This window comes from Euwallacea fornicatus, chromosome 17, assembly GCF_040115645.1.
Source record: "Euwallacea fornicatus isolate EFF26 chromosome 17, ASM4011564v1, whole genome shotgun sequence".
NCBI lineage: Eukaryota > Metazoa > Arthropoda > Insecta > Coleoptera > Curculionidae > Euwallacea > Euwallacea fornicatus.
In genome coordinates, this window is record NC_089557.1 from 1,206,939 (window position 1) to 1,230,880 (window position 23,942).

General features: G+C 38.6%; 4 protein-coding genes, 1 non-coding gene and 1 pseudogene across 11 annotated transcripts; 3 read left to right on the plus strand and 3 right to left on the minus strand.

The window, feature by feature from the left end:
* Window positions 1–169: 169 nt before the first annotated feature.
* Window positions 170–15,553, plus strand: Abl (tyrosine-protein kinase Abl). Its single transcript, XM_066291942.1, has 22 exons — window positions 170–576; window positions 4,440–4,718; window positions 5,420–5,693; window positions 6,788–7,051; window positions 8,005–8,177; window positions 8,235–8,465; window positions 8,514–8,684; window positions 8,740–8,889; window positions 8,947–9,081; window positions 9,133–9,259; window positions 9,535–9,650; window positions 10,297–10,529; window positions 10,593–10,786; window positions 10,921–11,064; window positions 11,123–11,461; window positions 11,573–11,808; window positions 12,064–12,294; window positions 12,359–12,616; window positions 12,668–12,958; window positions 13,009–13,345; window positions 13,399–13,536; window positions 13,598–15,553. Exons 1-22 carry the CDS (start codon window positions 447–449, stop codon window positions 13,716–13,718), a joined length of 4,572 nt encoding a protein of 1,523 aa, XP_066148039.1. The 5' UTR covers window positions 170–446; the 3' UTR covers window positions 13,719–15,553.
* Window positions 5,703–6,535, minus strand: LOC136344386 (uncharacterized; annotated as a pseudogene).
* Window positions 15,554–15,915: 362 nt separating the features above from the next.
* LOC136344464 (transcription termination factor 1-like) lies at window positions 15,916–20,017 on the minus strand. Of its 6 annotated transcripts, none has more exons than XR_010732965.1 (13): window positions 19,245–20,017; window positions 19,074–19,127; window positions 18,908–19,018; window positions 18,736–18,858; window positions 18,581–18,676; window positions 18,187–18,422; window positions 17,976–18,049; window positions 17,731–17,922; window positions 17,505–17,677; window positions 17,049–17,453; window positions 16,764–16,915; window positions 16,233–16,684; window positions 15,916–16,175 (listed from the first exon to the last, which is right to left on the minus strand). XR_010732965.1 is itself a non-coding variant. In XM_066291948.1 (13 exons), exons 2-13 carry the CDS (start codon window positions 19,349–19,351, stop codon window positions 16,518–16,520), a joined length of 1,890 nt encoding a protein of 629 aa, XP_066148045.1. In that variant the 5' UTR covers window positions 19,352–19,544; window positions 19,767–20,017; the 3' UTR covers window positions 15,916–16,517. The 6 variants fall into 6 exon arrangements, 5 of the variants coding, with proteins under 5 accessions (XP_066148045.1, XP_066148049.1, XP_066148048.1 ...); XM_066291948.1 differs by having other exon boundaries at window positions 15,916–16,684; window positions 19,245–19,544; window positions 19,767–20,017; XM_066291952.1 differs by having other exon boundaries at window positions 15,916–16,684; window positions 19,245–19,332; window positions 19,425–20,017.
* Window positions 19,976–20,106, plus strand: LOC136344785 (U4 spliceosomal RNA). The gene has a single exon (XR_010733027.1). It is a non-coding gene; the product is annotated as a U4 spliceosomal RNA (small nuclear RNA).
* A 44-nt stretch (window positions 20,107–20,150) lies between these two features.
* LOC136344470 (uncharacterized protein C3orf38 homolog) lies at window positions 20,151–21,243 on the minus strand. 2 transcript variants are annotated; one of them, XM_066291959.1, is made up of 3 exons: window positions 21,108–21,243; window positions 20,707–21,051; window positions 20,151–20,650 (listed from the first exon to the last, which is right to left on the minus strand). In XM_066291959.1, exons 1-3 carry the CDS (start codon window positions 21,220–21,222, stop codon window positions 20,259–20,261), a joined length of 852 nt encoding a protein of 283 aa, XP_066148056.1. In that variant the 5' UTR covers window positions 21,223–21,243; the 3' UTR covers window positions 20,151–20,258. The 2 variants fall into 2 exon arrangements, with proteins under 2 accessions (XP_066148056.1, XP_066148057.1); XM_066291960.1 differs by having other exon boundaries at window positions 20,707–21,048; window positions 21,108–21,231.
* Window positions 21,244–21,789: 546 nt separating this feature from the next.
* On the plus strand, window positions 21,790–23,742 carry barc (RRM1_TatSF1_like and RRM2_TatSF1_like domain-containing protein barc). The gene has a single exon (XM_066291957.1). It carries the CDS (start codon window positions 22,023–22,025, stop codon window positions 23,307–23,309), a length of 1,287 nt encoding a protein of 428 aa, XP_066148054.1. The 5' UTR covers window positions 21,790–22,022; the 3' UTR covers window positions 23,310–23,742.
* The last annotated feature ends 200 nt before the right edge of the window (window positions 23,743–23,942 follow it).

Below are 23,942 nucleotides of genomic sequence, written 5' to 3' on the forward strand. Positions count from 1 at the left end.
AACTATCTCTCTCTGTTCAATAGGACTTTGACAATGGATTTCTCCTCTCCTGCTGCTACCTAGCAGAAGAATGCGGAACCCAAAAATCGAAGTGCATTAGAAACTTGCATACAACAGAAAGAGAAAGCTAATAAAGCCATTCGATTTGTTGAACAAAGACAGACGACGACATTAAAGATGGCGACGAGATAGATTTGTCAGTGGGGTCTGTGTTTAACAAAAATACATTTGATTTTGCATTTATTTGTTGTTTAAACGAGTGCACTAAATTAAGTCCTCTCCTTCGCACGTTCGAGATGCGATTTCTTCTGCAAAGAACTGTGGCTCTTTCCTCAAACCGCGGCTAAAATCGGACGTTTCGTGTGCCTACAGAGAATTTTGTAAAAATTAAAGTGGTGACAATTCGGAATCTGGGCTAGCCAGCGAGAAGGGTATGTGTGCAAATCATGGGAGCGCAGAATACCAAAGAAAGGACATTACCTGCGGGAATCCATTCGACTAGAACGGCGAGAAATAGACCAAGAACAGTGAAAGATGGACGGCAAACTGTCGCCAATATTTTTACAGAACATAGCGGTAAGTACTTAGGTTTCTCGAAATTCAGCACTTAGTCCTGCAGCCTGCGGGAAATGCTACAATTTCCCAACGTTTCTAGCTGCAATTACGGCATATCCAACCATAGAATTGTTCCATATTTATTGTACCTTAAGGCTTCAGCTTTGTTGTGGTTTCTGAGTTCTTGACAAGAATAATTGTTTATGTTGTCCGGATTTTGCCATAATTCATCGTGTCAAGTTGATTGGAGTACAGGAGCAGATATTTAACCCCTCTGCTTTACTCATCTACTGAGAGTTTAAAGGAACTTTAGGCAATACTTTTACTCAAAAATGGTTTCCTTTGCCTAGGGTGTTCCAAAATGGTGTCACTATACTTATTCGAAATGATTGCTGAGAGCAATGTCACAGGCAGAGGATAAAGTAACATGTCATTGTTCGATACTACAGGAAATCTTCAATGCTTTCCATATCCATTTCTTTGCCACTATCCCTAAAGTTATTCTTTAAGAACTCTCTCAATTGCTCTTCAGCAAGCTTTGGTGCATTGAATGTATACCATGACAGTTTTGAATAAGTGAGCATTGAGGCTTGAGATAGAAAAAAATGAGCCTTAGAGAGGCCTCACAAGCTATTTTAAATTTACCATAAGACCCATAAGATTTATTGGTCTAAAGAAACCATTGCTGTTCATTGTGGGCTTCTGTTCGTGAACTTCAATATCGCACGTCAGTAAACATATTAGCGAGCCTCGTGAATCAAATAGGGGCAGAAACGTGGATAAATTCGAGCATATGAGAGAGTGTTTTCTTGGAAAAACGAGGGGCATTGAGGCCGACGACGGATTTCCGAGCAGAAGGTCAACAGACTGCGTCTGCTGCTTTTAAGGGGGTGACTAGTCATACTCACTTTACGTGCCTATCGATTGATTCGGGACACTTCAGGTTCTGATATCTTTAATGACTATACAGGGTGTAGCATATCATAATCGAAGATATTTTAGAGAGCGATAATATTCTGCAAAGCAAAGAAAACATTCTAGTAGACCTATGGTCAAAAACGTCCCCTGAAATATCTCTACGATGACATGTTACACCCTGTATAGAAAATACTAGCTTGCGTACATAATTTGATGCCGTGATTTGCAAGTGTCTGATTATTCGTTTTAACATGGCAAACAAATTAGTTGATCTGCAACGACGTATCATGTTTTAATGCGGCGACTATCCATGCATAAAGCAAACATTATGCCACCTATGCAGCAAGAGCCCCAGTGACTAAATCTTATTGATGGAACCAGATGAAACAATGGCTGTTTCAATCGCCGTTAATCATAGATTCTAACGGGCCCATTGAACTGATTTTAAGCGGCATGTTCAGTTTGTTTTTATTTACCGGGTGTAAGCACAATCTGGGCGCGAATATCTGTTTTTAGAGTGGAGTAATTGGGTTAATTTCACGTGTAAACATTGATGCATCGAGAGCGCTCAACAGGATAGGTCCAGAGACATGATAAGATATCACTGTGGCTCGTGTTGGCCTGGCATGAGGTAAACATTGAAATTCAGTTATAGCTATAATGATAAGTATGAATGAAGTTTTCCGTATGAACTGTATAATTCATCCGGTCAGAAAATTCAGTCCTGATGTCGATAAAACTTAAATTCACTTATCTCAAAGAGAGATTTAATGATACTCCAAATAATGCTCCAGCAAACGGGAAAAAATGCCATGGGAATACATAACACAGGTCAGATCTCTGGCTATTTTCATATTCAACGGAGAGCCGCATTTTTGCTGTGAAGAGTAGGTATAATAATTAAAATAGCCAGAACCCGAGGCGGAAATTCCTGGGCTGTTTGACCATATGCGTGTCATATCTATTACATCAATTTTGAACCGGATTTAAACTCACGATCAGTCGATACGCAGTGAGAAATATACCGAAAAGTATAAAATCAAAATACTTGCAAGTAAACGCTCTGTAGACATACTGTCTAAACAGAGAGACCTGCTTACTGTACGTTTCATCATCCTCAATTAGCTAATATCATCCCTCACGTGGGGGCAAATGTGAAAGCAACAAGGGTTGGGTTCAGTCTATTTTTAACATTCGGCACTCTGGGTTAAGTAAATTAAAGTCGTAGGTACCAGATTCGGTAATTAGTATCTTTGTTTCCATCCCCAAACGATGTCCATGGGCTTATTTCTGGGTTAATTGAAGCGGAGAAGAGCTCCTTTATTGCGCAATGTATTCCGAATCCATTGTCTTCGATGGGAAATCGCGGTTTAGATAACACGAGACCTTCATTAACTCGAGGTTTGTTGATCGCTAATTAATTCACCATGTATTTGGCGTGTCTGAATAATTCTTTGGTATTATTAAAATGTGTTTGGAGTATTGGAAACTGAAGTTTAGTTCTTGACACGTTCAGGAAATAATTTTCGGCTCGCAACGTTGTCGTATTTCCAGTTCTGCCTACTTCAAGTGGTCATGGCTGTGACTTGCATCAGCGCCCTCGCTCGGTAGACTTTCTGGCACAGTTCAAAAACTGGAATTATTTTCCTTAATTGTCGATTTTAAGTTAAATTTGATTAATTTCAAATTTAAAGGTTAATTACAAATCAAACTGATTCAGCGTGCATTGAGGAGAATCGCCAGTTTATGTTTTAATTTGCTTTATTTTTGTCTTTTGTAGATCCAGTAGGTCTAGTGAAAAAACTTCTTATTAAAAATGGTGAGTATTTTGAAAGATCTGTGTGTATTTGTGTTTTGCTTTGGTTTCTTTACTAATAACAAACGCCTTCACTCTTTGTTTTCGCCAGACTTCTGGTCGAACCTCATTCTGAACAATGCACTTGTTATTAACAGCTATTTAATTTTTTTTGTGATACCTAGTTCCGCATCAAAAATGCCTTCAAAGTATCCAGATAAATCACCATGCTCATCTCATCCCATTAAACCAGTTATTATTTTTAAAGTATTCGAGCTCTTTAAGAGAGAACTTGATGTCACAAAGGGCTCGGTAATTGGAAATGTGTTTCTTGACAAAATGGCGAAGTAATCTTTGATTAGAAAGCTACTTGGGCCACTTAACGTATTAGGTTACCCAAGTACTCGCCGTAATTTAGTGTCATTACGAATTTAAAGGTGGACCGAATTCACACTGAAAATATACAAAAATCTACTGCATTTAAAATTAATGCATTCACTTCGAAATATCTGCCTACGCAACACGTATAGGCAGTCTCGTTAATTGTCCCGCAGTCAGTAACAAATTGATTGGCGATAAGAGAGCTCACTGTGCCTCATTAAACAACAAACCTTATGTTGTGTATCCCCTTATAATGTACCAAAGTCTATGTTGATGTTGTACCTTCTTTTACTTGTTTTATCTGGTCAATTGGAGGGCATTTGTATTGGGCGTCGCTTCCGCTCTAGATAGTCTCAAAGCAAATTCAAACAAATTATTGAAAGTAGACGAAGCCGATATTTGATTTAATGGTCGCTTGTTCTCTGTAGTCGCAGGAAAGAAAGGCTCATATTAGATGAAGAAATAGTTATTGTAGGGTCACTGCGCATCTACTAGTTAAATTTTAGCGCAGTATGTTTCCTATGACCAGCTTTTGGGGTATGCAGTGTACAATTAATTCACGGCCGCGCAATCGGTAATTTAGAGCCCTTGACGAGGTTAAAGCGTGTCTGAAGTCACTCTTATTCATACACAGTTTAAATTCACTTATCACGCCAATCTTAATATTAAAGCCAATTTATCTATATTACCTACACACACTTTCATTTGCATACTCCTTTATGTCACCCATGACTCTTCACCATTCAATAACAATTTAAAAAATTACCCACATTTTCTGCATCTCTTACAGAAGCCCTCCTACAAAGCAGACCTCTACCGCATATTCCCAGTCTTCCAGAGTCGGACCCTCCTTCGAGCGGGTCGGGAGGCACCTCCGGAGGAGGTGCCCAGTCAGGTGGTACCAACGGAGGAGCGGCGGCCGGACCTTCTACACCACTTTCCTTGGAGACAGCAAACCGATGGACATCTAAAGAGAACCTGCTGGCGCAGGAGGAGGACGATCCACAGTTGTTTGTGGCCCTCTATGATTTTCAAGCCGGGGGAGAGAATCAACTCAGCTTGAAGAAAGGTGAGACGGTTTTTTTATGAGCCAGAAAAATCCCTTGTCGGCAATAAAGGCGTTTCAAGGCGGATTATGTCCTCGTGTGATTAAAACACCCTGCTGACTGGTTTTGGGTATATAAACTGTTACGAGATGGGGGGCCCTGCTGCGGATTCTTGGGGGGGCCACCTCTAAAGTTGTCTAACAGTAGCAAAGAAATATCAGAAATTTAAAAAGCCGAAAATTGCTCTTTCGATTGATTTTATACGGTAGTATTTGTGCCTTAGTGTGGTTATTTTTCGCCCGCTCATTTCGTTTCTGAATCACTCAAAAACTGCTTTTATAGGTTAATTGCGTGAATATTCTATTATTACCCGTTTCATCTTAAAATAACCGGAGAAGAGGGCACGATCGTGACTATTTTTAAGCGTCTCTTGGAGAGCCATCAAGTATGTGTATTCCTCCTTTTTGCGTAGGTAATGAAAACGAATACGGGGCCGCTTCGAAATCCCTCGAGATGATCTTAATAATTTTGAATTTGAATAAGTTCGATCATTTTTATTGACTTAACTTTTTGAACGCATTTAAAAATCCAGGCCTGAATATTTAGCAACCGTCCAACAATGAAGGCCCGTCATTAGTTAACGGACGCGTTAGTGAGGACATGCGCCGAACACGGAGGCCGATACACTGATCTTTGCAAATATTTGCATAATGAGAATTTTTAGGTGAACACGTCCGAATATTGAGCTACAACAAAAGCGGCGAATGGTGCGAAGCTCATTCCTCCTCCAACCTGGTCGGCTGGGTGCCCTCCAACTACGTAACCCCTGTGAATTCCCTGGAAAAGCACTCGTGGTACCACGGACCTATATCGCGGAATGCGGCAGAATATCTCCTCAGTTCCGGGATTAATGGCAGTTTCCTTGTCAGGGAGTCGGAGAGCAGCCCTGGACAGCGAAGCATTTCGCTGAGGTACGAAGGGAGAGTATACCATTACAGGTAAGTGAATTAAAGGAAAAATTAATAGCTTTATTCATTAAACGGAGTGCCACAATTCAAAGTATTATTCGTCCTAGCCATTGAGGCCTCAATCAGGATGTCCGGAGAGGTTCTTTGATAACTGATATTACGATCATGGCTCTTACGCATTTTTTCAATTTCGTAATTTGATCGTCTCTCAAAGGGAGCTTTGCCACCCCCACTAGCATTCCGCTCACGGCCACAACACGTAGAGAATCTGAAATATAATTTTTAAAAGGCGATTACCATTAAATATTGTATACCGGCCATTCCAGGTTTTTCTCCCTCAAAGAAAGAGCTAACTCTCCTCTCCAGTTCGTCCTCTAAAAGCTGGACTCCCGGCAGTAGAATTTTCAGAGCTGACTCCACGGTGTAAGATTCGGTGCTATATTGAACTTACCCCGAAGGAGCTATGGCTTGACTTAATATGGTTCGAATGACCTCTTAATCTTTTTCTTCGCCGCAGGATTTGCAGGATATACCGAATTTTTCGGATATTTCTTGCCTAGGTAATCGGCAATGTCCACGCAAAATACATTCGGTGCAACTATATTGGTTCCCTATTTATATGTGCGCCGTCAATAGGAAACCAGGCGGGCATGCACGTGTATACCTGGTTGCTTATTACAATGCATGTTTTATACGAGGGGCATTTGAAATATAACAATCCAATCTTGATTTTAGAGTTCTGTGTGTGATGAGATTGAAATTAAAGCGAAGTTAACTTTTTTTCTTTTTTTAATGTCTTTTGCCAATCCGACTTGTTCTGAAGATCAATGTCAACTATGTGGCAGGTTTTTCGCTTGGATCACCAGCATCATTTTTATTAAGATTATAGTTATCCGTGTAGTATATAAATTACACAAGAAATTCGATATTGTGCAGCAGTTTCTATGTGCTCAGATGAAAATAATGATACCAATTTTTGTTTTTCGCCTCGATAATTAAGCGAATGAGTTATTTTTGATGCTAACGGAAGATATTTTTATATTTTATTGCCAGTTTCCTCGTCCAGTCTTATCCGATTCAGTCGAACTGCCGTCGAGAGAAAATCTATTTTTCTTTCCATTTAGAATAAACGAAGACCCCGAGGGTAAAGTCTACGTCACTGCCGAAAGCAAATTCAACACTTTGGCCGAGCTTGTTCACCACCACTCGATGCTTTCGGACGGACTAATAACTCAATTGCTCTATCCCGCTCCGAAACACAACAAACCCACGGTGTTCCCGTTGAGTCCCGAGCCGGACGAATGGGAGATCAACCGGACTGATATCGTGATGAAACATAAATTAGGCGGCGGACAATACGGAGACGTATACGAGGCCATATGGAAAAGGTGAGAATGTATTTCATTTCTAAAGGAATTAAACTAAGTGTCGTGTGTACACCGAAGGAGGTAGAACCATAATGAAAGCAATAATTCATTTCCCATGCATCTCTATCAGGATTGTATGGAATGGCGGATAAATAAAGTCGTCTGATTCATGTCGACCACTGAGGTTGCTTCACCGATTTTTATGCAACCAGCAACGCGTCTTCAGAACGATTAACCCGAAATTCCATTCCCTCATCATAAAGTTGGCTGTGTATGACGTCAGCAATGTCATTGCGGTGGTTGTGGGAAATAGCCCGAAAATTTTTTGTTTTTCAATCGTGCCCGCATCAAAAAGTTATTACGCCATATCGATTAATTTTTAAATTCGATCAATACGTGTTTTATTCGTAAACAGACATCATTACTGGAAACGGGCCCTTAATATTAGATCCATTCAGACCGGATGTTGGTGAAACTCACTGATGGTAAAGATTAATGTTGCCGCAATGCTGACAGGCTGGCAGACTGACAGCCAGGATAAGTAAGTCAGTGTTTTTCGTTATTCCGCTACAATTCATACTTCTCTTCGAAATTCCGTTACTATTCAAGTAAAGGGACGATTTTTAGGCCTCCCTGGTGTTAAGTTTAAGGATTATGTGACGGCATATCGAGATATATTAGAGTCGGTCGACATTATTGCCTTGATATTTCGGTACAGCGTTGCCATTTTTTGTTCATATTTGGCTCCACCCAATATTATTTAAAAAAACTTCCGTATATCAACATGTCTTAGTTTTTATGTTTAGTACTGAGAGATCAAAGATTAGGCGAGAAGAACCTTATAATGCCGTATCATATCGTCTTCATTAAACATCCAAATAACTTCTCAGAATTTGTTCATCTATGTCCAATGTTCCGCAAACGTCTAAGGTGCCATCCACTATTAAATAACCTCTATCGCATGATTTCTTCAGATACAATATGACGGTGGCCGTAAAAACGCTGAAAGAAGATACCATGGCACTGAAAGATTTCCTGGAAGAAGCGGCCATAATGAAAGAGATGAAACATCCGAATTTAGTGCAACTGATGGGCGTTTGCACCCGAGAGCCGCCGTTTTACATCATTACAGAGTTTATGAGCAAAGGTGTGCATGTAGTTTAGCCCGATGAAATTTCTTATGCTCATCGTAATCTCTATCTAGGTAATTTGCTCGATTACCTAAGGAACGGTAGCAAAGAACAAATCGACGCGGTAGTACTAATGTACATAGCAACGCAAATCGCGAGCGGAATGAGCTACTTGGAAAGCCGCAGTTTTATTCACCGCGACTTGGCCGCAAGGAACTGTTTGGTGGGAGAGAATCATCTGGTTAAAGTGGCCGATTTCGGCCTAGCAAGACTGATGAGGGACGACACATACACTGCCCATGCAGGTGATTTATTGCATCTCAAATATCTTCAGTTTAATAACACTCATTTAGGAGCAAAATTTCCGATTAAATGGACCGCGCCAGAAGGACTGGCTTACAACAAATTCTCCACTAAGTCCGATGTTTGGGCCTTCGGCATTTTGCTGTGGGAAATTGCCACGTACGGTATGTCTCCTTATCCAGGGGTAGATTTGACTGACGTCTATCACATGCTAGAGAAGGGTAAAGTTTGTTGTTTTTATTTTAGAATTGTAGGATTTCGCTTTTTGATTTATAGGCTATAGGATGGAGATTCCGCCGGGTTGCCCTCCGAAAATCTATGAGTTGATGCGGCAATGTTGGCAGTGGCATGCCAATGATAGACCGACATTTAAAGAGATCCATCACGCCCTTGAAAATATGTTTCAAGAGTCGAGTATTACGGAAGGTACGTTTGGAACCTCCCAGGACAATTCGAGTAGTTATTTTTCTTTGGTTTTTTCAGAGGTAGAAAAACAATTACAGGGTAACGATTTTCCCGTGCCGATGGGGACGCCGCACATGTCTTACAAAAAGTCACATTCAGGAAGTACAGGTAATTTGCACGGGTTAGTCGGTTTAGCAGATCAGAATATTACAGGTAATTGTTCTGGTTGATTTTTTCACTGTGATAAAGTCATGATTTTTTTAGACAACTTGAATAGTATTTCCACGAAATTGACCACATTTACGGGGGGCTCAAAAAGTAGTTTGGTGCAAATGAGGAGAACCACCAATAAAAAAGGCAAAACCGCCCCAGCGCCCCCCAAACGAACTAGGTAATATCAATCACAATTTGTCTCCATATTTTACATAAAAATTCCTGTTCCCATATCCTCATATGCATGATCATTGGTTCGGTTTCAGTTGAGGTTAATATGCACTCTTGTACTAAATTTCCATTAATCTGTTTTATTACCCAAATTTTTATGTTTCAATACAGTTTAAAAAAGTTTTTTTTCAGTTGAAATTATCATAAAGCATGGTTTCTTCCCGATTAACCCAAATTAACCCTCCACGTGTGCTATAACACATCACCGAATTATCTTTCCAGCCTCCTGTCTTCTTGCAGTTCATTCCGTGACAGCACGTTCGACGACCAAGGCCAGGGGGAACACGTCAACGAGGACGGATCCGAGCTAAATGGTATATTAAAAAAGCGATTCAAAGGTATTTTGTTCACGTTTTACGTGGTTTGAGCTCGAGTCTTTTTGGGTTTTGCTTGACGTTGACAAAGGGTGATTTCTCTTATGCATACTAACATCATTTCTGAAGCTTTTAACTGATTAAAAATAGGTTGAGTGGCAGTGTTCCCGATCGCCACTTTCACGTGAATTGAAAAAGATTTAAAGTTAGTCGTGTAGGGTGCGAATAATGTTCACGTTTACTTGGCCGTTATATTGGGTGAGGCAACCTCTGTATTCCCCGTAGGCCAAGCTCAAGTTTAAACGTGATTTAATTTACCTTTTGCACGCAAAATGGTTAATTTAAGCCACGCTTAAGAGTTATGTCGATTTGTGAACTTACAGAGAATAAAATTAATAAAAACTGGAGTTTTTCGTGTTTCTGCTTAATAAATTATAATGACTTTTTTTCACAGCTCCGAATTTTCCCTGTGGTTCACCAGTCCTTGCTCGCGTCTTTTTTTTTTGTTAAGCTTGTGCGTTGTAATACTCAATGTCTCAATCTAATGAATTAACCACCATTTCCTCTCCATTTTTTTTTTACAATTTGTGTACTATAACTAACTTCGACTAACGAGCTCTTCCACCCGCCCATTTCCATTTCCTTTTTATTACCGTCCTTGCGCATATAGGGTTGACAAGGGAAATGCAAAATTTAACTGCCAGCACACGCGGCGATAGCGAGAGTGATTTCCAAGACCAAACTCCGGACACTGACGATTCGGGGGCGCATTCTTATCCTGAAATATCAGCTGTGGGCAGTTTAGGGGGCAGTGGCCTCGGTTCCTTTAAAAGAGTCCCTATAATGGGTAACCGCGGGTTAGAACAAAGGGGGAAGAAGACTAAAACCAAAGATTCACCTGCAGTAAGTTGAGACACAAATGTTAGATTATTGGAGAAAGTTTCTGAATCGATATGTTTGTGTTAGGTACAGGTGGCTGCATTGGAAGTACAAAATGTGCGAAAAGCTATTAGTAGGTATGGTACATTGCCGAAGGGGGCGCGGATTGGGGCATATTTGGAATCTCTTCGACAAAGCGGAATTTCTGCAAATGATGAGTCATTGACTAGTCAGGCTGTGGCTGGTATTGTAGTCCAAGGCGAGTCTGAGTCTACTCCAAGGTAAGATATTTGTGCAGAAGCTTTGCAAATTTGTTAAAGTCGAATTTTTAGGGTTTTACAAACTGTAAACCATCAATGGCATACCTCACTTCCAACAGAGATATAATTTTTAAATTTGTCACTGATTGTTCCAGGTCATTATCCCCGAGAACGAACATCAGGGCGCAGCCTCAAATGATACGCAGCAACTCATCAAGTGGTGTTACGGCATTTCACGCGACCCATCCGCCAAGCTCGCCCACCTCTTCGAAATTATCTAGAAATAGGAACTTAACCAGGTATACAGGAGAATGAAATTACTTTAAGGAACAGCTGTTCATCTGTACTTATTTTCAGGAATAATACGGACAGCCTCAGATCCAGTCTTCGAACTTTCAAAGCCCCGCAAAGTTCCTTTCGCGGGGGTAGTCCGTCCCGTTCCCTCCCCCCTCCAACTTTGGCCGATCTGGAATTTCCCCCGCCGCCCACCGACTTACCACCGCCCCCCGAAGAGTTTGACAGCATCGACACAGTGGACTGTACGGCATCATTAATGACGTCGTCCACCGAGTTGAAAAAGAAAATAGTTCCCATGTCTCCGATGTTGCCGAGCAAAAAGAGCGTCTTGGAAAGTTTGGAGGGCGGCGGGGGGGATATCAGTACATTGCAACCGTCAGTAGAAGAAGCTAGTTCGCGGTAAGATTTCGTAACAAAAATTAAGTGATGCGTTTCTAAGGATAATGGTATCCATTAATTGCTAAGTGGTAAGTATAGGTGTCGATTAATGCTGAGGGTTTTCTGCTTTAGATTCGGTGTTAGTTTGAAACGACGCGAACTCTCTTCGGATAGTTGTAGTAGTGTAAAAGAGGTCGTAAACAAGGAAGAAAATAAATCGAAAGAAGAGAAAAGTCCGCAACGAACAAGTTTGAGTCTTACCAGTCCTAGTCATGACGGCAAGAGCCCTATGAGCGTTGATTCCGATGTTCCTGCCGTGGGTTCTCCTCTGGAGCCTTTGCCCCCTCCACCAGTTTTCCCCGAAGCTGGTAAATTTAGTAATTTGATAAACCAACTTAGGCAGCTACGACTAGATTATGTCTCGTGTTAGTTGTATCCATTCCTAAACTTTCTTTCACCATTTCGTCAACAAAAGCACCACATCTGACAATTCTGTTTTACGATAAAACCCACCATCGACGTTCTAAACTATAGAGCGCAAAATTTACCAATTCGACAAAAACTTCCATCGACATTCTGACAAATAGATATTTTTTCGCTCGAAATTGTTAATTTTTTTTTAGATGAAGAATCATTGGAAACGTGCCTGCTTGATGATGCCGCAGCGAGCGATGACAATAAAACGGCATCTAAAGTGTTTAAAAATAGATTAGTAATGAAGGAAATGGAGCTGAAACTAGTCGCAGAGATAAAGGAAAGGGCGGATCAAAAGCAGGGCAGAAACTTGAAAGAATCTCCGATCGACCCAATTTTGGCTGTGAGTGGCATTAGCCACGACCCTGTGTCTCAATTAGGTAGGAAACTCTTCCTTATTTTATTTATTTTTTTAGGTTACTAATGATCCTTTATGTTTTTTAGTAACTGAATTATCCCAGTCGCTAAATATAGAAAAAGAAACTTTTCGCAAGAACTCCCTAGGAGCAACGAATTTGAAAAGGTCCCAGGAAAGTTGCGAGAAAGAAACGAACGGTGTGACTTTTGTTTCGCAACTAAAAAAGACCGATCAAGCTAAGAAAGTTTTAACCAAAGAAAAAAGTGACTTGGGGGATTCCTCGTTAATAATCGACTTCAAATCTAGACTTAGGAAAGTAGACGAGAAAAATACGAAAAAAGAAGGCTAGTCTTACATTGTGTCACCAAAACAGCATTTTAATCTGCGATTTTTAGGTGATAAATTAGAAGACAACGAGACAATTTCGGAATTGACCGGCAAACGAGAGAGTACGGCCAGCAACGAGAGCGCAAATTTGAAGATTGAAGAAGCAGACGATAAGCGGAAGAGCACGGGCAGCATTAGTAGTTTGAAGAAATTGTGGGAGGCCAAAGACTCGGATTACGGGACCGTGCAATTGAGTCCAAAATTGTCGATCAAGAGTACGAAAAGTGAGGAGATTCTTGAACATTCACCCATCGATAATTCGGACGATTCCTCAAAAATGGACCGAAGTGTCAGTTCTGGTGAGTGTCAGTGTGAAGCATTTAATAAATTACTTTAGTATTTTTCTTAGAAAAATCCTCCACAAAATCAGAGAAAAAATCTTGGCCCCCTTGCGGTAGCGAGGAGAAGCCAGTGATACCGATTAAGCCTCCCGTGAAAGCGGTCAAACCTATAGTGAACCGGTCAGCCGGGCCTGCCATTTACGCGACTCCCATCGCTCCAAAACCTCCAATATCAGTCAAACCCGTCAGCACTGATTGTAGTACTAATAGTATTAACGCAAACAATAAAACTCCTGAAGAGGAAAGCCAAAAATTGGGGGCATCCCCTGCTTCTGTTGATAAGACTGGAAAAGAAAGTATTCTCGAGATTTCTCAGGCCCTCGAGAGTACATTAAACACGATAAGGTATATTCGTTTATCTTCTCTACGCATTTGTAATAATTGTAATTTGTTCGCAGAAGCACTCCGGCTGTGTCAACCGCCACATGGTTGCAACTTTCCGATAAAATAGGACTTCTGCATGGCTCGTGCATGGACTACGCGGACAACGTGGTACCAGCACACACAAAATTCCATTTCAGAGAGCTGTTAACCAGGTTTGCACATATTCTAAATTTGACTAAATCGCGTGGAAAAACCATTGCTTTTTTTAATAAGGTTGGAGCATCAAGGTAGACAAATGCGATCTGCGAGCGCAAGAAATCAAACTGAGAACACTAGATGTATCAATGAGGTGAATAATACTATTAAAGATGTGGTGAATGTTGTGTTTCGATAGAATGGATGGAATTTAGGTGATTATAAGTTCAGTCTGAGCCCTTTTTTGTGCGAAATATGATCCGAGATTAGGAAAAGATCTGGGCTGAACTGATAAGTAGTAATTAATTATTCGTATTATTATATAGAATCTTACTCAAACAATATACGAAGGTAAGGACCATTTAAACATTTTGCGCTTGCGAGGTACTCCATAGGGGGCAATTTGTGTGAGTATGTGATTTGTTTAGATTGCCGGTAAAAGTTGTATAAATTTAACGTGCGAATACCGATTTTTTAGTTATCTTGGCAATTGTCCGCGCATACCCTAATTATTCATAATAAGTCGGTATGTCGTAGCCCGCGCATCCTGTCCTATATTTTTTGAATCAACTGTGATACCGACCTTTACTAGGTAATAATTTTAGTGTATGCTCAATATTATTTCGTAACGTTTAGTTAGGATATGAGTATTACGTGGCCTCTCCAAAAAATTTGGAAACGAAGCCCGATTCATTGCAACGTTAAGTCTCATTTTTAATACTCACATAATTTTCCTTTCAAGGTCCATGACTATTTTGTTAATTACGTTAATTGAAGAAGTGATTTAAGCTAATTTCAAGGGCCTAACGCTAATTCGCATTTATAAGTTCCAGTGGACGAATACTTTTAATTTGTAAACGGTCACTCTGGCGAAACTATAGGACAGATCTTATTTCCCCTCCGGTGGGCCTGTTAGACTGTACCATAAAAGACAGGTTTTGATTGAAACCCCGTAGATTTTTAGCAGCGTTTGGCAAATAATGGGACCTGTACCTGTAACCTTCCTGCATCGACTCTACCATGACTTTCTAAATAGATAATCTCTCTCTCTCTCTCTCTCTCTTCATTCGCGTTAAAATTTAAAGTTAACGACGAAAACTGATATTTGCTCTAACTTGCGCTTCGAAGGGCTACCACTGAGAACGTTCAATGCAAAAATAGACATAAAATGCTTTTAAAAATGCTGATCGGTTTAAAATAAAAATGGTATCAGGTCCCATTATAATATGTTTTTAGTGCAATAGTAACCGATATCTTTCCATCCAAAGACTCGCTTAAAACTTTGTCTAGATCAGAATAATAGCAAACCCTGGACCAAGGCGTTAAATATCCCTTACTTTTACTTACTAGTCTTAAAAATTGATTTCACGGCATTACCAGTGTGCCCAAGAACCTTCTGCTTGTGGTCCTGTGAGGCCCGAGAGACTCTGCCACTCAATTTTAACCTCATACAAACTTCTGTGCTGAGACTCTCGCGACCTCAAAAAGTGCTATCAAAGTCCGTTGTTCTCGGTTCGGCGTGAATGTGTGTATTCCTAAATATCATAGGTAGAATTACTATTCCTACTCTTAAGATTTTTGTACAATCCAAAGATTAATAGTAACTAAATTAGTCATTAGGAATGTCCTTTTTGTTTAAATTAATTTATCTTACTACATAGCCTTTTGTAAATATTTTACCTTTGTTATGACGGTGTACATTAGGTTTTTGTTTATTTATTTTTAGCGATATTTTTAGACGTAGCATTTAAGTGCATAAGATATTTGTATTAACAGCAAATGATTGTATGCTCATGATATTTTATACCTATTTAACGTGAATATGTGTTTTTTACCTTTTTTTTGAAAAGGTAACCTATTAAATCGAATAGTTGAAGGTGAACCCCGCAGATCGTCAAGAAAAAAAGTAAGTTTTGGAGAAATTAATGGGCATTTTTTTCACTTGGAAGGTGCATCAAAAATAGAAAATGTTACTGTTAATTGATTATGTGGCTCGCGTTAATTATTACCTTTTCAATAAACGGTCTTTCAGTATTGAATTTATTCAATTTTGCCCCAAAATAAAGCATTTTGTCTTGTTACACAAGACAAAATGTTCGATAGTGAATGGCAAAAGTCCGACTAATTAAATATTTTTCAGGTTTTACATCAAAACTGCTTTCGTTTTTATGGTATTAAAGTTAGGTAAATTATGAAAGTGGACGCCCTAAGAAAGTAACCAAATCGAGTTATTGTAAGCTTAAGACGAAGCCAATTTCTGAAGTGAAGTCATCAATGGACAATATGCGAGGTAAAATTTGATTTTCACCTGATTTTAAACAGGATATTTTTCTATGCGTGTATGCATTTGGCATGAATGTACTCGAGGTAGGGAATAATAAAATCAATAAAACACCTCAATATTACTTAAATCTATTGTAAAGTAACAATTGTGGTAAACCTCAAGTTGTAAAATGAAAACTTGCCCTCTAAAGACGATATAAAATCTATACTAAATAATTTCCTTTGGTGCAGTGGATGGATAAGCACAAACAAAACTACACAATTACAATGCCGAAAAGTGAATAAGGGCACTTCACTTCCCAATAAAAATATTTTCGCCAGTAATTTTAAGGAGAACCATGAAAGGACATGTTGAATAACTGACGTAAACTTCCTAAAACAGTTCAATAATGGGTAATTTACAATTACATTTACATGGCTCATTATTTACCTAGGGACCTAATCGGCAACGATCTTTTCAGCATCCTAGTAGTTGTATTATGGTTGCCATGAAAATGTAAAGTCATGGTTGATGTTTGATGTTTTCATTTGCTTAATTTAAGTAAGCTTATTGTAATGTGATTAAAACTAGTTAAATCTAAAGTGGAAAAAATTTAACGTACACTGCGGTTGCAAAATATTTATTATTCTCATCTCAGACCCTTCAGCGTTGCGCGCTTCGGGTTTTAAACTTACATAATAATATGCTTTACCACTTTGATGTATAACATGCTTTTCAACCAAACGAATTCACTCCTTCGAAATTTTCATCAGAATCAACATCGTAAATTGCAATGACATCTGGATTTTCATACTTTATTTCGCCTTTGTCGTAGATAATTTTGTGCAGTAGATGAGAACGGATCCTTGCCTCTTCTACTTTCTTCAGTAGCTTAAGGCATTCTGCAAAAAGTGTATTTTAACTTGATTACAGGCACCATAAATTCTGAAATAGAAGCTATACGCTGCTAAGGAGACTTACTCTTAAGATTGGTCCTCTTGTCTTTTGGCACGAAGATCGTAACCAGCATCCTGAACAACGTGTAGACTTTTGAAGCGGTCATTCCTTCAAAATGTGTCGCATATTGTTTCCAGTCAACTTTGCACCACTCGGTTTCATTATTTTCGTGCAACCTGTAAATTCCGAGAGCCTCAAGACAAATCTAGCAACGCGGTCACAACGACCACCCCTTGGAGAGGTAATGACGCAAATGATTAATATAATATAAAAGAACGGTGCGGTGTTGACATTTTACACAGTACTCACATTTTAATGAGCTGCAGCTTAATTTCCTTTAAATCGCATACTGCATGAGGAATAAAGAGAGCTGGGTACAGCGATTGGTACCAAACTCGTTGCAGAATCCGCACTGGAACGCTGTCTAACTTCATCGAGAGAGTCTTCCACTCTTTCATAGTGACGTCCCGTGTTTTTAACTCGTGTATTCGATCTTCTGGGGTTTTAGTTACTTTTAGTATGTATTTTATGAAAACGCAGATATTTCTTCCGTGCCATTTAATGTTTCTCTGATTCATCTTTAAAGCTTTCACTTTCTTTTCTACAGAACGAGGTAGTCTTTGAAGCTTCTTGGCTAACTTCGTAATGGATACTGGTTCTTCCTTATTTGACATCAGCGAATTCTTTATGCAGGCATCTTCCTCTATTGTAAATCTATGGGAAAAACATTCAGTAATATATATCTAAATTAACACACCAACTTACCTTCCAACTTTAGCAGTCTGCATTAGGATTTTGAATCGTTTATAAACGTTGTATGGCGTCCTTTCCGGCATGCCTCGGGCCAAATAATGCAAAAAGATCTTCTTTTGTGCCAGACTAATGCGATTCTTACTCAGGGTAAAGAATGCTTCCGGTTCCACGTTCAACTCATTCAACTGAAACCATAGATAATAAACATCTCTAGGTCTCCTTTAAACCCCACACAAACCTCTACGAAATACATCCAATTGTCCCTGATTTGCCTGTCCTCTTGCCTATCAAATCGGCCATATTTCACTTTAATGCCATCGGTCTGTATACGCTTACGCTGTTCGGGCGTGGGTTTGGAGGCGCGATCCAGAATGCTGTGAAGCTCCGGGATCTCAAAATTCACCTCTGAAAATTTTCTCTTAAATATCAGCTGAAAAGGAAAAAATATTAGAATTGAAATTGTTATGGCATGCAAGAAAAAACCTTGATGTCGTCCTCTTTTTCGCAAGCACTTTCTTGATTTGAAGAATTACTATCCTCGTCCTCTTTTAGAGATTCTAAAACAATAGCAGTCTTAACTTGTTATAACAATAAGTTGACCAACACCGTCCAAGTGTTGGATGTAATTAAATAGAATTTGCTGGTTAAGAAGTCATCAAATTAATACTAATTCAGAATTACTCAGGAAACTTACCTTCGAATTTTATGTATCTTTGGTGGTCCACTTGTGCACAGGGTATACTGGAGTCAGAATCAGCATGATCACTTTTAGTTTTCTTCCTACTTTTATGCGGTGTTGAGGCAATGAATGCAATCTCAGAGGAATCAAAACTGGTCTCAGAAATGGCTTCATCCTCTTTTAGTTTCGATTTTTTTTCACTAGCGCCGTTTTCACAACAAGCTGATTTTCTCTTTGTCATTTTGAATGATCTGTAAAGACACCGTGAATAAAAACATTTACCACATAAGTAGATCAAAGAGGCGTGTTCAGTAAAACATTCTTCCACAGAACCAGCTAACTATGCTATAGAGCATTTTTTTAAATTAACTAAGACTAGGCTTATTGCCATTTTATCCCTCATGCTTACCTTTCCCATCCATTTAACATTAAAGAACTCTCATCATTTGTATTTAACATGGACTCACTTTGTAGATTTAATTCTTGGCTTAATTGTGAAAGCCTTCTGGAACCAAACAATGTATTCTTTAGTTCCATACAGAGTGGTCACATCAAATTAATTACCTTACTGAAGACTGAGAGTCAGTTAGATCCTGCAAACTTCTACTGGAATCAATGTTCCTTTCAGAGGAAGATTTTTTCACCTTCTTTCTTTTAAGTTTAGGGACACTGTTTCCCCCCAAAAAGCTAAACATTAAAGAGTATTTAATGTTGTTATAATACAAATAATCCTCACCTTTCATCTATCACTAAAGAATTATCTGTACTTATTGAATTGTTGAAACTTATTTCCTTCTTAATATCCAAGCCGTGTTTTTTAGGTCTTGTAAAAAGACAGTAACTTTCACTAAAAACGAAGATATATGTCTGAACCTTTGTTTAATTAATTTACGTTATCTTACCTGTCCTCATCTTTAATAGTTATAGTCTTTATGCTTTGCTTTTTCTTCTTAGAACTAAAAGAAGTAAATACATCTGAATGTAAGGGCACGACTAGAAACTTAATGTGCTTGATCCTATCTGTTCTCAACAGTAATGGGTTCTTTAAAAAAGTTAATATGTTATAAACTTACTGCATTGAAGGTGATCTAGAATAATCCAGGTCTTGAGCTTGCATGTCAAACTTCTCAATGTTTCCTCCATTTGTAGAGACAGAGGTATCTTCACTGAAAGGCTTCATCTTAAACCTCAGTATAAAAGAGCAAAAAAACTGGTTTTCTAGCTATAAATACCAATATCCCAACGTATTAGACATTATATTTTTAGATAAAATTAGAGGCAAATATCCAGTGCATTGAAGTGGCGGCTTGTTGGGGGCCCCAAGAGTGTGAACACGCAGCAACACGAGTTACTTCCAACCGCTTTTGTATATTCTAGAATTTGAGGTTAAAAACACTTTGACTTGGGAAAGGATTTTAATTTTTTTTATAAGGCGAATAAGAGAAATAATGGCAACGTTGCGATCGTTATTTTCTTTAGTATTTCTAATAAGTTCTAAGTTTTTTTGCGTTTGCTCCTCGATAAGCCTGTGCAAAGTTGTATAATGCTAAAATGAGCTTCTACCACATAGTAAACACTGGATAAAAAAAGCTTACTGAATTCCATATCTGATACAGACAGTATATTTTTTACTACTTCTTCAATCAACTATACGTTAAAGCAAAAACGACATTCTAAGAAATGCATTGTTGACGTTACTGTGGTATATTTATAATAATTCGTTTATAGAGCGCTCCACGCGTTCTTCCTTACTGATAACACAAAATAAAGCGATTTAAATAAACACATTCCAGAAAATTTTATCAGCTTTGCGCAGTGGCATTATCGTAACCGATGAGGTCCGTTCGAAGCGCGATTATTGCTAGTTTAACCGATACCCCGCCGCGTATACGTGAATGATCGTGGACTAGGCAATTTTTGCATGCCTTCTTGAGGCCCTTTAAAAGGAAAAAAATCTAAATTTAGTTAACACAGTAATATTTCTAACACTCTTATCTTTATTACAACCTAATGGTAACAGTAACTATTGCCCATCTCTCACCCCTACAGCACAGCAAGTATGTTCTTAAAAATTGAAACAAAAATAATTATTCTGAAGGCAACATCAACAAACTCTGAGTTAATTCATTATCACACAACTTCGGAGATTCTAAAACATTGTTTTTTGCTCTCAGATTTAATTCTGTGTTTTTAATCTTCCAATTGTTCTCACTGAAGGGATCTCTGGCTAGGGCAAATACCTGTTCAAACACTCCCGCGCAAGTGTCCCCCACATGTAAAGTCCCACATGCTAACACCATCACCAATCCATGAGGGTCAATTCTGCCCTGGATTCCGTCGCTGCTGTCGTTGGGGTTGAACTGCAGATTGTACTGAAGTTTTGTCTTAAGTAAAGCTCCCATCAACTCTTTGGGATTGTTGTCCACTTCAGTGGTGTCACAAGAGTTATTGGCAAACATGTTGAGTCTAAGCTTGGCATCTGGAAGGGTGTGTTAAGTAAATTTGGGTGACTTTTTGCTCAGTTTTCACCTATACCTGAGAAAAAATGTTCAGCACCACATTCATTATCATTTAACATTGAATAGAACCAATGAGTGAATTTAATTGCCATAAGGTTTATGGTATTGCCTTCTTGTTGGTTACTTTCAACAGAAACTCTACTGGAACTCGATTCAGCAGTTCCATTATTTTGACCACCACCTATACGTGGTAAATTCCAGAAATCTGCTACAGTGTCAATTAGCTCATTTTTTGTTATTGGCAGGCGAACTTTGATATTATTTCCTTCCAAATAATTGAAAAGAATATCCCTGGTTACAGCTTTCCTCCTTAGAATGCTTAATTCGTCTGGAGAATACTTGATTATGTTTTCAATGGCTTCTAAAAAATATATTCACACAGAAATTTGTATTTGTCCTGAAAAACCAAAACCCAACCTTTAGAATTTCCACTCTTTTTCAGCCCTTGAGTAACATTACGAGCTAAGGATATTAAAGAGTCTATGTCTAAATATGACAGCACGTCTACTAGGCCCTGTTTGGTACTCTCCATTCCAAAGCAGCAACCTACATGGTTTACTTAAAATTGAATAATTATTTCTTGTTATTATTGTAATCAATTAATCAAATCCTGGATTATCATTTCATTATTATATTCACATTTCTATTTAAGGTGTACATAAACCTAATTATGGAGCTGACTAGGCAATAATAGTGGCTAAAGATGATTTAATAATGGGATAGCTACCCATTCTTCAATGTGTAATAACTTGAATTTAGGTCTTGAATGCACTACCACTGCCAAAAAATATATATATGTGTAATGGAAAAATCGTTGAATCTTCTTTATTTCGCAAATCGATATCTCGTAATCAAACACCTTCTTAGGGATGAAAGGAATTTAATTTGAGGCTTTATTTACCAGAAATTTTGAAAAAAAAATCTATAATATACCATAATATATGAAACATAACCTCAAATACGATAATATAAGTAAAGACGAACGTTTTCTGTGTATAATATGAAGTAAATGTCGACAATGGAAAGAAAGACACAATCTATTGACATCTTTGCTCTACGTAGTATCATGAAAGTCCTTTATTTATTGAGGTTATAAATAAATATTTGATATTTGACAGATTAGTTAACAATAGGTTAAGTGGAAGCCATAATTTTATATTATATTATATTTTGTGCTTTTTTACCATTTCATATTGAATAACCTTCACAAAAAAAAACAAAAAATCTATAAAAATACAGTCGAACCAGGCAAAGTCAAAATATCCAGGTTCGGTTACAAATTGAGGCTGATAAAGTAAGAAACTCACTTGCTAATCAAAAAAGAAACGTAATATGGATTCAAACAGCACAGACAACGTCCCTCAAACCCCAGAAAATATCGCACCCTCAACAGAGCAAAAATCTGTAATCAGCCAACACAATCTCAATTTACAAAGTGGGGAAAATCAAATGACAGGAATTGAGATAAGTACACAATATGACTCCAAAAATGTACATTATGAGGGGAGCATAGCAATTTACACAGATCAAGATACAGGCTATCAATACGAATGGGATAATAACAAACAAGAGTGGATATCAAGACAAAAGCTTACTTACGAATTTGAAGATGACACTCATGTGTACACAGAACCTGATGGCACAAAGTTGTTTTGGGACAAAGAGAAAAAAGCTTGGTTTCCAAAAGTTGATGATGACTTTATGGCACGTTATCAAATGTCTTATGGTTTTAATGAGCATAATAATGAAGAATCTGAGAAAGTACCAGCCAAAGAGGTTCCAAAAGGTGAACCTAAACCATCAAAAGGAGAAAAACGGAAAGCTTCAGAACCCACATGGTTCCATGTTAATGAAGATCAAAATACTAACGTTTATGTTTCAAATTTGCCTTTAGATATTGAGGAAGAAGAGTTTGTGGAGTTTATGCAAAAATGTGGTTTAGTGATGAGGGACCCAGTAAGTGGGAATTTTAAAGTGAAACTGTACAAAGATCCAGGGACTAATTATCTGAAAGGAGATGCCTTATGTACATATATTAGAATTGAATCCGTGGAGCTGGCTTTGAACCTGTTGGATGGGTGTAATTTAAGAGGACAAAAAATCAAGGTAGAAAGGGCAAAGTTCGAGTTAAAAGGGGAGTTTAATCCAAAATTGAAACCAAAAATGAAGAAAAGAAAAGAGAAGATGAAGCTTAAGAAACAACAAGACAAGCTGTTTGACTGGAGACCTGAGAAAAAGGAGGGAGAGAAATCCAAACATGAAAGAATAGTCATAATTAAGAACTTATTTGACCCAGACATTTTCGACAAGGATGTCAGCTTAATTTTGGAATTCCAAGAGGATTTGCGAGAGGAGGCAGGGAAAATTGGAGAAGTCCGGAAAGTAACTCTTTTTGACCGGCACCCAGAGGGCGTTGCCCAGATCACAATGGGTAATTCAGAAGAGGCTTCCCAAGTGGTCAAGATGTTGAACGGCAGGTGGTTCATGAAGCGGCAGCTTAGTGCAGAAATTTACGACGGCAAAACGAAGTATAAAATATCCGAAACAGATTCTCAGATCAATCAAAGATTAGAGGGCTGGGATAAGTTTTTAGAGGACGAGGATCGTGAGGGGAAGTGAGAGAGAAATACTTCATCGCAGGCAGCAGCCAGCTAATATTCCCATAAAGGACGATACGAGAAACAGGAGCGATTTAATTGAGAAAAGGGCATTAACCGCAATTTGGAATCACATATAATAACAAGACATTAAACTTTTTTTAATGAACTTTCCCTTCACCGCCTACCAGTTCTACCTCCTTCCAGGTTGTTAAGAATAATGTCGAAAAGTGAAAGGACAGTTTGTTCCTTGTGTTCCAAGTCCGTTGGTTGCACTGTTTGAAATACCTATGAAACGATCATTTGGTAAAATTCGTGTAGGACACTTGCACCATAAAACTTTGTAAGAATTAACGGGACTTTAGTGCTGCATAGAATTTGTGAAAAACCATTCGCATCACGTTAATTTATTGTTGTTGATGCATAATTATTTTATAATAGATTATTAAATCCTGTGTAATATATATAACAGCCCATAAATGAATGCGTTTGCATAGAAAAACTAAAGGGGAGGAGTGCTATTACTTATAGCGAAAAAGGCTGAAAATGGCCGCCAACGACAGGAACCGAAACCTGCGTTGTCACTTTATCTTCTTTGACGTGTACTCGTGTCACGCTCTAGATCGCTGTCAAAAGAGAAGTGGCATTGTTTTCG